At 41.7% G+C, this 15104-nt stretch overlaps 1 protein-coding gene across 1 annotated transcript; it reads left to right on the top strand.

Moving 5' to 3' along the window:
• The first annotated feature begins 2454 nt into the window (after positions 1–2454).
• On the top strand, positions 2455–14346 carry ZNF706 (zinc finger protein 706). Its single transcript, XM_079984851.1, has 4 exons — positions 2455–2638; positions 9783–9919; positions 11669–11774; positions 12158–14346. The coding sequence occupies exons 2-3, from the start codon at positions 9785–9787 to the stop codon at positions 11762–11764; spliced, it is 231 nt and encodes a 76-aa protein (XP_079840977.1). The 5' UTR covers positions 2455–2638; positions 9783–9784; the 3' UTR covers positions 11765–11774; positions 12158–14346.
• Positions 14347–15104: the final 758 nt, after the last annotated feature.

The raw sequence follows: 15104 nt of genomic DNA, 5'->3' as shown, positions 1-15104 counted from the left end.
ACAATCCTAACCACGTCTACTGAGAAGTCCTATTCAATTCAGTGGGGCTTTCTCCCAAGTAAGTGGAGTTAGATTTTAATACTTACAGCTGTATCATTTGCTTCTTCCAATTATTTCTGACTAGAAAATTTGTTTCCAATATCTAAGCATATTGTCTGTCATTTTAATCTCTCCTCAAAAATCAGATGAAAAGGGTATTGGAACTGTTCCTTCTCTGTTATATAGCTTGCCAAGTGCATTTTTATTTGGTCATATTTCTGTGGAATTTATGATATGGCCTATGCCACATTTAGCTGCTTGCAATCTGTTATTTTGCTTCAGTTGTCATGAATGGAGGCCGGGGGGAGGGGGAGAGAAATCTTAAGATTTTTAAGGATATCCACTTATTAATAATATTCTTCCTCTGGCATCATAATTAATTGTTATTTCAAATAGGACATTAGATGGAACTATGTCATGCTAAAATGCATGAAGGACTGAGATAAATGATGGCATTACCCCAAAGTGGCAATTTTCTGACGTCAAGAGTTTGGAGAAATCCAAATGTTATCCATGGTTAACTATGTCAATTAATTTCAGTGGGTCTCCTCTGAGCGGAACTTTGAATAAAATCCTAAAACTCTTTGCACTGAGAGAGTTTATTATATTCAGTCCTGTGAGGCCCTGCCTTTGAAGAGAACTACCCATTTGGTATCTTCACCGAGTGACCTGGAACTGTCCAAATAGGCCATGCAAATGTGGTTGTGTCCTTATGCCCATCTTGAAGTCAGCTCTTATCCCTATATATTATAGGCAATGGTTACATGAGGAAGAAGTTGTCCTTTCTTTCTTTTTTACCTCTGTAAACAAGGACAGCAATAGGAAAAGAGCAACTGAGGATCTTATGGATTGGTAAGTGGCTGAATAACAGGAAGCAGAAAGTAGGAATAAAGAGGCAGTGTTCATAATGGAAGAAGCGGGGTCTCCTTGAAGAGCCGCACTAGGATCAGTGCTTTTTAAGGGTCTGGAGAAAAAGGTGAGCCATGGCCAAGTGGAAAACACCAAAAAGGGAGGTGTGAGGAGGTCGTTGAAACAAGTAAATGAAAGTTAAGATACTGAACTTATTAGATGTGTTTTAAATTGTGTTTGTTTGGTTTTGTTAATTTAATCTTTGGGGGTTGGTGTTGTGTGGTGTTTTTGTTTTTGTATTGTATTGTTTTGTTTAATTCTTTGTCTTTCTTTTGCAGTCTTTAAAATGTTAATAAATATTTTTTTTTTAAAAAAAAGGAAAACACCAAATTATTCCGTGTGATAAAAACAAAAATGGATTGCAAACGATTTTGTTTAGGCATATCTATCCTGAAATGTATGTTGACACATTTTAATTTATTTTTAGTTGACTGCTTTGTTTTTTAAACGTTTAACTGTTTTAAGTACTGTACTTATTTTACTTCTTCACAAAGCACAGTTACACTGTAGCATTTACTTCCTTTTGATGGCAACAAACTTTTAAGTTTGGGAAGGGGATTAGGCAAATTCATGACGTCTAATTATTTCCTCCAGGCCCAATGCCTCTATAATCAGTTGTGGGGCTACAGGGGTGAGGCATTAAGATCTGTTTGAGAGGAACAGATCCCCTCGGGAGGAGGTGGGCTCTCCTTCCTTGGAGGTTTCTAACCAGAGGCGGGAGAGCCACCTGCCACGATCTAGTGGAGATCCCTGTATTGCAGGAGGTTGGACTAGATGAACCCTTGGGGTCCCTTCCAACTCTGCAATTCTATGAACCGGAGAGTTTGGCTTTCTTTGATTCCCCCACACTATGTGCCGCACGCAGCAGCAGCAGCAGCAATTGTCAGGGGAAGAGTCAAGCTGACCTGATGATAAACATCAAGGAAAGCTGAACACAAAAGCCAGCACCATAAAAACCAAGAGAAGGATCTTTACACTTGCGCGGTGGGGGAGGCGAAAGAGAGAGAGATTAAAAGCAGCAGAACGTCGTTTATTAGTGAGGCGGACTAAAGCTTCACAAAGAGTGCATTATAAAGGACCGGCATTTCGGGTCCCTTCAGCCGGCTTTCTTCTTCTTCTTCTTCTGCCACGGCTTGTTGTGAGGAACCGCCTTCCCCTCCCCTGCCGGGCGGCTTCCCTTCAACCCGCCATCATGCCCCAACGGGCGGGAAAACCGTCGCTTGCCGACTGTGACCCTGACAGACAGGAAAGCGGAGGGAAATGGTGCTTTGGAGGGAACTCCGACAGGCCCCGCCGCCGCCGCCTCGGCTTCCTGCTCAGGCCAAGCGAGAGGCCTTTCCTCCGCGTTATGTAATAGGGAGGCGCCGCCATTGGCCCGGTCCGGGCGCAGCAGCAGCAGCCGCCGCTGCCGCCGGATGAGGCGTTGGCGGGAGCGGCCTGGCCTGGCTTGGCCTGACTCTCGGCTCTCGGCGGCGGCGGCGGGGAGGGGCGGCGCGTGCGCACTTCGCCGCCGCCGCCGCCGACGGACGGGCAGGGAGACGGACGGCGAGAGAGACTCCGTCCCTCACACACACACACGGGCTCCTCCATCCTCACGGGCAGGCGGCGGCGGCAGCTGCTGCTGCTGGGCCGCGCGGAGCCTTCCGTAGCTGTCGACGGACGCCTCGCAGGCGGGACTCCCACAGCCCGGGTAAAGGCGGGGGGCGAGGGCAGGGGCTTGGGCGCCGCCGCCAGGCCTCGGGGGCGAGGGAGAGAGAGGAGAGAGGCCGGCAGCCTGCTCGGGGCGGGTTAAGTCTCTTCCCCCCGAGCCGGGCGGCGGCTGGAGGGGTTTATTTCTCAGTCCCTCCCCCCCCCCTTCTCGTGGGGAAGTTTCCCCGTCCCGGGTGGGGGGCCAAGAAAGGTAGAAGAGACCCCTCGTGTTTCTTGCGGGGCTGGACACATGGCCGCTTCTTTCACGGACGGGAAGTTTTTTTGGGGGGGGGGGGAGGGATTCGGGAACATGGTGGTTTCCTTATGGTTTTGCCCTGTGGTGGCATTTCCCATTTATTTGTTTTCCCCGCCTTAAAAAACCCCAAACACATTTAGGGTGAGGGAAGGGTCTGGGTCTGGGGGTTACTGTTAGGCCCCCGCCGGAAGGTGCTGGGTATGATGGGATTGGGTTCGTTTATTATATTTCTATGCCGCTTTTCTTTCAAATGAATCCCAAAGCGGCTTATAAATAATAGTAGCATAATGGAACACTACACATATAAATCATGTAGAATAATGGCTATGGGGGTTGGCTGTATGGGTTTGCCTGTTAGAAAGTTGCACTTTCTTACATGGTGCTGTGAGGTTGTTGAAATGGGCTTTTCCACCTTAAAAAAAAACCCTGGCCAGTTTTGCAGTGTTTCCTCTCTTTAGATTATCCCCGGCTTCCCCTAGTTATCCATGTAACAGGTTTACTGGCAGCAGCAAATTCACCTTGAAAGGGTGAAGTTGGTAAATGATATGATGTTCGTCTTCATTGAAGTCATGATGATCTCTCTTGGAAACAAGTTTTTAGTCAGCTGTATCAAGGATAGCTGGACAGAGTGGGAAACCAGGCATGAAGGTGGTGAGCTCCCCCTTCCTTCCTCCAGTTAGGCTTCGTGCACTTGACTGTGCAAAACAAGAGGATTTGTATTGCGTTGGCCACACTTGGCCTCATACGCTTTCATGCCAAACACCATTCTTGGCACACTTTACTCTTTGTTGTTTCATTTCTTTCCTTGCCATCACGTGTTGGGACTGAGTCTGCTGTTCACATCAACACTTGAAACAGCTTAAAATCAGGTTGGAATGCTGTCTCTGCATGTGTTCCTTGGTACAGTAAGGATTAAAAATTATATATCATAAGAGTTTGATTGAAGCTGAATGGTAAATTAATCTGCGTTGTGCTACGTGTGTAAAACACAGCTGCTAGTGTCAGACCTGAGATATGAAACCTCGTTACCATTTGTTACTTGGTCACATGCACGGTTGTTTTCCGACTTGGACATTTCCTTCTAGAAAACAAGTTCTTATGCAAGTGATATGCTTGACAGCTTAATCAGAATCTTATTACTCTATTTTTGTTTCTTTACCTTTTTGTACATTCAGCTGTAAAGGCCTGTTCATTTTCTACCCTTGTTTGTCTGATTAAGTTAAGAAGTGGAAACTAGTCTGCAGTCTCATGAGTTTGGGAAAACTGCATGTTGTATGCTCCGTACCCCAAATATTGGAATATTGATGAAGAAGGCATTTAATACTGATATTCCTGACATACACAGTTAGAAGGTTACCACAGCAAGATTAGATGCACATGTTTTGTTCTGGGAATCGGAATCTGGTTGAAAACAAGGAAGGATCTGATAACATATGCTGGCTGTGTGCAGTTCCAGAGGAGAAATTGTTGCCTGCTGTTATGACAGTGAAATTCTTTTAGGACTTAGCAGATTGGATATGGTTGAAGTCTCATGGGTGTGCCTTTAGAATGAACATCCTGGCCAGCCTCCTTTTTAAATTCTCAGCTGTCCCAACCAAGATACCCATAAGTATACCCACCAAGGCATGACAAAACAGTTGCATGAGTTTTATTTGGGGAGGAAACCATCTTGGGAAATCGGCAACAAGTATGCAAACCAGTTGATCCCTACTTTATTAATCTTGCCAGGGTAATAACTTATTATTATGCATGCACCGTAAGTAAAATTACGTATGGTGTGGAGAAAGTGAATAGAAACTGTTCTTCTCTCATATTATTAATTACCGGTACATTGCATTTATATCCTCCATGGAACTCAAGGTGGTTTGGATGGTTCTCTATTGTATCTTGTCGTTTGCCCTGTGAAGTAGCAATATAATACACACACACACACACACACACACACACACACACACAACTATCCTTCACTAGCAGCAGTTCAGTATTAAAAACAATAATAACCAGCCACAGCAACAGTGCAGACAAGGCTTGATGCAGAAGAAGTTTGTTCTTGTTTTTTGGAATTAGAAGCTCTAGAGATCTCACCAAAAAATACTTTTGATCATGTAGATAGCAGATGGGGGAGGAACCCATGTACAGTACAGTGGTACATCAGAAGTCGAACAGAATCCGTTCCGGAAGTCCGTTCAATTTCGAAAGATTTGACCTCCAAAGCATCGCTTATGATTTCGGCTTCTGAAAGAATGTTCAAAAACCGGAACACTCACTTCCGGTTTTTGATTGTTCAGGAGCCAAGGTACAACTGTATTAAAACATAGGAAATGTGAATATGCAAGGCAGAAGTTTCAGAACCATATTTGCAGTCTTAGAAAATAATCCCCGATGCTAATAAAATGAGAGAACTTTGTTGTTCAATTATAGTAAAACTCTTAAGCTTTTATCTGGTCACACTGTTTTTATGGATTCAGTGTATGTGGGTTCAGCATATGTGAAGTCATTCTCACTTCCCTGTCACTGTTCTCACTGGGCTGCTTTGGGAGGAAGGGAGGGATATAAATTGAATAAATAATAATAAAGTTACCCATCTGTAGTCTGAGAATATGTGACCTTTTCTATAGAGTTGCTCTGTGGTCAGAACACATACATTGTACAGCAGAGGTAGCTAACCTGTGGCCCTCCAATTGCTGGATGACAACTTCTATCATCTCTGATGGTTGGCCATGCTGGGGGTGGTTCATAGGAGTTGGAGTATGACCCACAGGAATATAGGTCTCTCTGCCTTTTCCTCGTGAATCACTTTGCTGGCATGTGGATGGAATGCTCTGAGGAAAATGATACAGGAAGATAAACTGTGTTTGAGGAACTCAGAGACTTGGAAGGAGTATGTCTCCCTTTTTCTGCTGACCCAGTCACTGAAATTTGCAGGAGAGTTCTGTCTTGTTCTGAATTCAAGCCATCTTCAGTGTGGAGCAGTGGTGTTCAAACTTTTTTCAAAGAGGGCCAGATTTGATGAAGTGAAGGCCGTGAGGGCCAACCAAAGTTTTTGACCTTTTTTTAGGATTGAAGTTGTTGAGGTTTTTTTAGGATTTTACCCCAGAAAATAAACTAACACAGGGGCCGGGTTAAGTCAACTGCCAGGCCGGATTATACCCCCGAAACGAACTTTGGACATGCCTGGTGTGCAGTTTTTGTCAGTAACTCAATACATGCTTATTCACCTGGGCTTTGGGGTTGTTTTGAAACTGGCCATTGTTACTTGATACTGCTCCTGTTATCAAAAGTTAATAATGGCTTTAGTGTTCCATTTTCCTGTTTGCATGAACATCCCTTTATTCGGAGCAGCCTTCTAAAAATCAGTCCCTTTAGCTTGGTATTGTCAGCACTGTTTGGCAGCAGTGGCTCTCCAGAGTTTCTGGAGACATCACAAGTTGAGTTTGGGATTTTTGCATGCAGAACAGGCGTTAAACCTCTTGAGGTGCATATTTTGATAATGGCCAGTTTATACAGTCATACCTCCGGATAAATACGCTTCAGGATAAGTATTCTCGGGTTGCACTCTGCGGACCGCGTTACTTCCGGGCTGCGCCGCTCATGCATGCGCAGACAGTCAAAATGATGTCATGCGCAGAAGCGACGAAACATGACACGCTGTTGCATCTTATGTTCTGTTCAGGATGCGAATGGGGCTCTGGAACGGATCCCGTTTGCATCCCGAGGTACCACTGTATTTGGAATAAATAATAAACCTAGGAGCAAGCCCCAAAAAGTATAGGCTGTCATTCCATTGCATATCTAATTCTATATCAGGAATAGGGAATCTGTAGCTCTCCAGATCTTGTTGAACTACAACTCTCATCGCCCTTGAACACTGGCATTGCTGACTGTGGCTGTTGGGAGTGCAACAATATCAGGAGGAATGCAGGTTCTACGCCACTGACTTTAAGAAAAATATAATGGCTGTGAACAGCATAGAATAAAATTATAGTCATAAAACAAATACAAAATATCACAAATAAAATTAATATATCAACTTTACTGAATCACTACTTGGGGGAAGCCAGAGTGAACCGGTGAGCAGCAAGTGGAATTTGCTGCCAAGGAGTGTGGTGGAGTCTCCCTCTTTGGAGGTCTATAAGCAGAGGCTTGACAACCATATGTCAGGAGTGCTCTGATGGTGTTTCCTGCTTGGCAGGGGGTTCGACTCGATGGCCCTTGTGGTCTCTTCCAACTCTATGATTCTAAGTAGGTGCCAAAATGCTGGTACTCTTGGGGGGTGCCTGATAATCACTGGAAGCACAAGCCAAAGGGCAGGTGCCACCACACTAAAGCCAGACATAGCCTATCCTGGAGGATGCCATGGTCAGTGGTACAGAAACTTGCAGAGAGATTGAAAATAGGCAAGGTCTCACTCTCCTTGTCTCTCTCAATTAAAGTAATCTATCAGGGTAATAGGCCAATTCGTCCCAAATCCATGCCTGAATTCAGATAGCAGTGGTTCTAGATAACTGGTCTCTTCCAAGAATGTCTCCTGTTGTTCTGCCACTACCCATGTCATCTTCATTTACAACTGGTTGGTAACTATCACAAACCACGGAGACCAGTGCAGACTTCTTTAGGAGTGGTCATACCAGCTTCTTTTAATGCCAAAATTTATATACTGCTTGATTGTAAGAAAACCTCTAAGCGGTTTATAAGAAAATCTCTTACGTGGTTAATCAGTGATAAAATATTTTCAATGACTAAAAGGATACCCAATTTTAAAAGCATTTTTAATACAGCTGTAGTTGAAAAGTACAATGACAAACACAATCTTAAGAATATCCCTCATCTCTCTCTTTTATGTCTGTGCCATACGATCACAAAGTGTGTATTTTGCTTCAGAACTATTTGTACTGACTGCAAACTATTAGCTATTAACTAATCAGCTAAAACTCATATGAGAAGTTGGCATTTAAAAAAAATTGGATGCTATGTATACTAAGCAGTCACGTGAGCCTCAGTAGGATGCATATCTTTTAAAAATTATGCAGTTATATGCAGCTTTCCATTTTGGGGGGTTTGTTTTGTGTTAGTATCACAACTTGATGATGCTTGCAGGGGAATAGTTAAATTATCAAGCTGCTAGGATATACACACACACACACACACACACACACACCCCTACCTTCAAGAGTACACTGGGATGACCTAGATGTCTTGGAGAAGTGTAGGCAGGCTCTGGTTGTCTGTCACTCTTCAGTCTTCTTGGTCTCTTGCAACAAAACACTGTAAATGCTCTGAAACAGCATATTGTGACAGACTCTAGCTTCATGTTACACATTTGCACAATGATACAATGACCAATCAGAAGTAAACCAGAACTGGGTGGAAATTATTCTGAGTTCATATGTTACCTGAGGAATGAGCACTGGCTATAGTGTGGGAAAGAATTACTAGGTCACTTTTGATGGCAAACTTAGACATTAATGTAAATCTTGCTCAATCATAAAGCTCCCTCGATAATATAGGACCATAATGATACGCTCAACATAACCTACCCCATAGAGTTGTTTGATGAATAAGAAGGGATAACATCACACCTGCTATCTATAAGTACAGTGGTACCTCAGGTTAAGTACTTAATTCGTTCCAGAGGTCCATACTTAACCTGAAACTGTTCTTAACCTGAAGCACCACTTTAGCTAATGGGGCCTTCTGCTGCTACCGCACCGCCGGAGCACGATTTCTGTTCTCATCCTGAAGCAAAGTTCTTAACCCGAGGTAATATTTCTGGGTTAGCAGAGTCTGTAACCTGAAGCGTATGTAACCCGAGGTACCACTGTACTTGAAGAAAGGGTAGGGTACAAATCTGTTGGTGTAAAATAAAAAAAGAAAGTTTCCCTGCTTTGTAAGCAAAGTGTCCTTGGTAAATGTGTTCCCTTCTCTGTTTGCCTTGTGATATGAATGTGGGTGCAGAGACATGTATTTGTAAGGGAGAATTGGAGTATTTTTGTAAATGTTCCAGACCATTTTAACCCATTGTTTCCAGCAGCATCTGGGGGGATTGATTTTGTAAGACATTTTTCTTAATAAGCCCCCCCCCCTTTTGTGTGTGTGGCTTTTTGTGGCTGGTTAGTTCTTGTCCCTTTATTTTCAACTACAGTAGTGAGTTCTGAAATACTATTATCCTAGCATAGCTGACAAATAATTTCATAGAGGCTAGAGTTCTCCCAAGTCTAGTTAGAGTAATAAAGGTGTTGAATTCCTTGTGTTCTGTGACTGATTTATATCCGTGTGAATGGAACAATGTGTACTTAATCTAGGAGTACCTTGAAACAGTATAGGGCTGTAATTGGGCTGTCACCAAATCATTGGCTGTCAGGAGCAGGGAAACGCACAGCAGTAATTATGTCAGGACACAGGATAGTTTTGTAATTTGACCCAGGACTACCAGTTTCAGTAGCAGCCATGTGTTTCTTCTCAAATATAGCACCACCTTCAATTGCTCTAAGTAAATGGAGGGGTTTGAGCCTGAATTCTTTCCTCCGAATTCCTCCTCCTTGTAACAGAATAAATATTCTCTTAGTTGTAATCTGTGGAACCACTCTTGTCTCATTTTTGGGAATAAATGATGGGGCACCTATGCTAGTTGTGAGGAAAGTACCTGGGCAAGTAAGGTAATTACAAAAATAATTTGTTTGGGGAGGATAGTTGGTCCATATCTGAAAGCAGCTTATGCTTTTTCTAGATGGAGGCTGGCTCTTAAGAAGTGCTTAAATGCTATGTCTGCAATCCTAAACACAGTAGTGAGCAAATTCTTTTAACTTGAAGCCATTTATTTCTGAGCAAATATGCCTTAGATTGCTCATACGGTTCAATCTGCTATAATGCCTTTTGCACTTATTTTTAGATATGGCTCGTGGACAACAGAAGATCCAGTCACAGCAGAAGAATGCCAAAAAGCAAGCTGGGGCAAAGAAGAAACAAGGCCATGATCAGAAGGCTGCAGCTAAAGCTGCTCTAATATACACCTGCACCGTCTGTAGGGTAAGAGGCTTTGAAAATGAAGCATTGTGGCAGTCTTTCCAGGCCCCAAGTTTGACTTGTATGGAATGAAGCTATGGAAGAAACAAATAACATCTATGTGTGTTGTGTGCTACATATGCACTCTAGGTGGGGAATTGATAATTTGACTCTGGATTCCCTATGCTCCTTTTCCTTCATATAATTCCCTAGAATTCTCTTCTCCATAGGCAGTACAGAAGAACCTACATAAAGTTTTAACACACTCTTTGCGTTGTCACCGGCTATTATATCAACTTGTGCCTATTTGTATGAGTTCAATCTCCTACTGCTGATTTCAGTTGTTGGGTATCCTGTGCTAGCAAGTCAAAAAGGTTACATGGCAAACACTTGAATCTTGTATCAGATGAAGGTGAATGTTATCGGTAGTGCCTATCATTTCTGCAACACTTGGGGAATTGCATGCGCTTTGCTTCGAAGAGTTGGAGGGTGTGACAGCATGCACATGCAGTGTAGTAAATCAGTAGGTTAAGAGGTGAGGGAGAAGGAAATGAGAACATCCTCACTTTGTGGGTTCCTGGGCAAGAAATTTCTGATTTTTATTTATTTATATGCTACCCAACTAACAGTGTGTCCTCTGGGCAGTTTAACAGCAGGCTTCCCTTCAGTGTGAGAGACTCAAGGCAGCATACAGTTGAAAGCAGATATAATAACATAATTGATAAACAATAGCAATAAAATATCCTGCAGAACAGGGTATGATAAAAATGGGCAGGATGGACAGACAGATGTGTGCAACGAGGAGTAAAAAATGGAACAGGTACTGCTTGGATACACAACTGAATAACAGTGCAGGACTTGGTGAAGCAGGGATTTTGGTCAAATACTGGGGAGAGGCTTGTTACATAGGGACCTGCCTGTTTCTAGACAGTGTTTCTATACATTCCCAGCATTTGGTGAGTGTCTTGCTTATATTTTGGCACTAGTCTAGTAACCTTTGGTGACCAGGAGTTGCATGTTGATATGGGAGTGGGCTGGCAGGGGTGGTATGAATTCTCCCTCATCTGCACCTACTGTAAAACCCAGGTGAGCTGTTAGAGAAGGTGAGCCCCCTCCTGTATACCCATCACCGAAAGTCGGTTCTTGATACCTCTTCCCTTTAATACCCAACAGGCTATTTTTAAAATGATGGCTGCCCGTTTATGGAATGCTTTCCCCAGGGAGGCTCTCCTGGCATCTGCATTACATATTTTTATGCACAAAGGGAAAACATTTCTCTTCAACCAGGCTCTTTGCTGTTAAACAGTCTATGGCCTTTGAAACGTGTTGAGGGAGGATTATTTTTTATTATTATATTATGCATGTTGTGTTTTTATATTGTAATCTGTCCTGTGATCTTCAGATGAAAGGCAGTATATAAATGTAATAAATAATAATTTTGTACTTCCCAACAGGCAAAAAACTAAAGTTAAAACTGAATTCACTGGTTTCAGGAAGGAATACCCATGAAATACTAGCCAAATAGCCGGCAGGGAGGGGGCACAATTTTATGTACAATTTGTGAAAAGGATAAGAATTGAGTAGGAATGAGTAGGTAGAACAAAGCAGGGTAGTTAGGAGGGGTGGCAAAGAATGAGGAACAGTCCCTCCAAAATTTGGCTGCTCTTGAGCCAAAAACCCTAATGCAGTCCTTTAGGATTCAGGGAGAAGAAGCTGTATTTGAATCTGTTTGGGATTTTGCCTTGCATAAAGCTCCATTCTCTCCTTAATCAGACACAGATGCCAGATCCCAAGACCTTCAAACAGCACTTTGAGAGCAAGCATCCGAAGACTCCGCTCCCTCCAGAACTGGCAGATGTTCAGGCGTAAAAGCTCACAGGTGAATGCTTAGTATTTAAGTTTTGAATTAAAGAAATTTAGTATATATCATAAGTAAAACTGCATCAAATAGATTTCATTTACAATATAGGTTTTATGAAAATTGGGAACTAACTTAAAGCATAAACGAGGATTTTGGTTTTGTTGTTTCTCATATTTGGAATTTTATTTTGATATAGCCAGGGCATTACATAGCAAATTGGCAACAAGTCTGTGAGAAGATAAATGTGTGTAATCTTCTAATTTTGTTGTGTTTATCTGTTACAAGGGTTCAGGGAGGTTCAGTTCATTTAATTATGAAATGACATTACATTGAATCATTAGATGCTAGTAATTCGATGAGACAATAAGAATGTATTTTACAATATTACTCTTGTGTTGCAGGTGAATTCATGGAACCTATTGACTCTTCTACTGTCAGACATTGCATAACAAACCTGCAGCTGCTTTTCTAACAAACTGTTGATCAGCAAAAATGAAGGGGCTATAGAAACATTCATATTTTTATGCTGTTCCTCTTGGGCGTCATGTAAAGATGAATCTATGTAACTGTACAGTTGTGCCCTACTTGGAAATCTGAAAATTGGTTCATTCTTAAATTTTTTACAGTTGTAATTATATTGATGTTCATATTGTGTAAAATAACTCATTTAATAAAATAGTACTTTGATTTTACAATATCGCAGGTAAAATACTTGTAGAAGTTCTGTTTTCAATACCTGTTTTATTTGCCTTACAAAATCCTAACAAGTGGACTTCTCCCACAGCCAAAAACTAAATGGTGTCATTTGCTCTTTAACACTTATTACTGTTGAGTCCACATTAATTAGAAAATTCTTTCTCCATTTGGTATGCAACTTGCTTTGAGCCTGGTTATTTTCTAAAACACTTAATGTCTTTGAACGAAGTAGTGTTTTCTTTCAACTCTGTTTAGTTTGGAGTGCCTGCTCTACTGACCCTTATGAAATTTCATTCTTGTATATAAATGAGCTTTTACCTTAAATTTATGCACTGGAGACAAGTGCAGTACCAGTGAATCCTCATGCTAGGTGGCAGGCTGGTGGAAGTATAGTAGAACTGAAGTTTTGTTTTGGTGTGATCTGAATGATCATATTCGCTATAGCAAGTTAAAATAATTTATCTCTGTTGTGAAGTTCCACCGTGGAAACTCTTAAATGCACCTATGAGAAGTCAGCCACACTGGCTACATTAGTGTGTAAAAAATGACTACTGTAACGGTTTCCTTGTTTGAAAGCAAATGTTAAATAAATCTGTTTCAAAGAACAGGATGGCACACAAAATGGAGTTAATAACTAACAAAATGGAAAGAAAAACTAGCTGAGCTTTGATTAGTTGGAACCGATGAATGGTAGCAGGATAGGTGTTACTTTTTTCCTATCTTGCAGCATTGGTTTATGTCTGGACTACCCAAATTTCATTTTGAACTAGATTCTAATGTCAGATGCAGAGTGCCCATGTTTCAGAGCTCTGTCTTACTTGCTTTTTACTGGAAAGAATTGCAAATCCATTTTATGTTGGTAGCAGATGACTGACATGGGCCTTATTGCTTTCCCATTGATTGGATATTCGGAAGGAAATATTGACCAACTTCTCTTTGCTTTGTGCCTGGGTCGTTTAATCTTTTAAACAGTTAATTCTTTACTTCAGCATGCCCATGCAGGTTGCACATTTGATACGGAAAGGTAAATAGCAGTTTGTGCATTTGTTAACCCGTCTGATCTATGCCATTTAAGTTCATCTGCCTTTACTATAGTCATTCTGGAATGAATCTTCACAGTTTTGTAGCTGTCACTGCATTGTACCCCTGACATTAGAATGTAGCCTTTTGGTTCGTTTTGTTTCCTCACTTGATAATTACAGCCTGTTCATCATATGATAGCTAGGTCCCAGTAGGCAAGAAATCTGCCTTCCAAACTGCTGTGGTATGCTTAAATGTTGGAACTGAGTGCTTTTTAAACTGAAAGACACTTGTTCACAAATTTTTACTTTTAGTAGTCTGTTTTTGGGGGGAATTTAAAAAAACAACACCACCTTTAAATAAGTTCATTCCTAAAGCTGATACTTGTCATGTATTATTTCAGACCTCAGAGCAGTAAATAAAGGAGGGTTTTCTTCTAAATTATTTGGGAACAATTAAGCATAAGTTTCCTACTAGCTGTAGGACAACTGACCCATTTATATGCAGAATTTGCATTTTTTTTAATAAAAAAATGGTTGTCATCAGTAGCATTGTGTTTATGCACTGAGCAAGTTAGATCTTGATTTTGTACACTATGCTAATGCTGTTACCAGCAGATAATTTGTTTTCTAATCACTTAAAAGCCACCACAGAATCTTGGAAGGTCAACACACATGGGAGCTAACATGCGGGGTGGGGGGAGAGAAAACTGAGGTGGTAGGAACCTTGAATTCTCTGTGCTGAGTTAAAGAGATGGGGATAAATGTGGAAAAAATATTCTTTCCAAATCTTGTGGATGGTACCCTGTTAATCCTGGATAAAGACACAATTGTGCAGTGTAATGTGTCTGATTAAAATCTTTTAAAAAGCAAAAGTGTAAAATGTGATATTTCCTGCCTACTTAAAGCAAGTGTCATTTTATTAAGCTTTGATGCTAGCTGGGCAGCTTTAGCAATTTGTTTAGTACAGGGAATGGAAATGTCAGAAAGCACTTCACTCAACTCTCTAAGCACAAGTAACTTGGGTTTGGAAACACCAAGATAAGGTAAAGAAACATCTCAGCAAAGGTCCTGGTGAATTGCCAAAAGTGCTTGGCTGTGATGAACAGATGTTTGCCTATTGGTTAAGTCACACTTGAAATAAACAGGATACAGGGTTGTATCCAGCACTGCCATTATGCTTATGCAGTAGACGCACTATGGAACTTCCCTCTCCTCTGCCATACAATCCCCTGCACACCCCCAAAATCTGTTCTAGAAGTTTTGGGGGCCTTATGGTACAGATTTGCGGGGTACGTAGAGAGGAGGTTGCACAAGGTCACTTTACGCATGTAGCACTTGAGGCAAACCCATAATCTTGGGTGAAATGTGCTATGGCCATCAGTCAGTCGCATTATACAAAATTGCTCATAGTCATACCAAAGATTCCAGGACTATTTGCATGTAGATTGGCTGAAACAGCATTCTCATGTAGATTGGCTGAAACAGCATTCTCTTGTGAAAGAATGTGAATACCTAGTCTCTGGAATGCTGCCTAACCTTGAACTCTGGGCATTAGCAAGAACCCTTGTGAAACTTACATGTATAGTGTCAAATACTATCAGGCAGGTTTTGTCTCTTAACAGGCCTGCTG

Source organism: Podarcis cretensis, assembly GCF_951804945.1.
Source record: "Podarcis cretensis genome assembly, chromosome: 7".
Taxonomy (NCBI): Eukaryota; Metazoa; Chordata; class Lepidosauria; order Squamata; family Lacertidae; genus Podarcis; species Podarcis cretensis.
The sequence above is the reverse complement of the archived record's forward strand: the minus strand, read 5'-3'. Positions and strand labels throughout refer to the sequence as shown.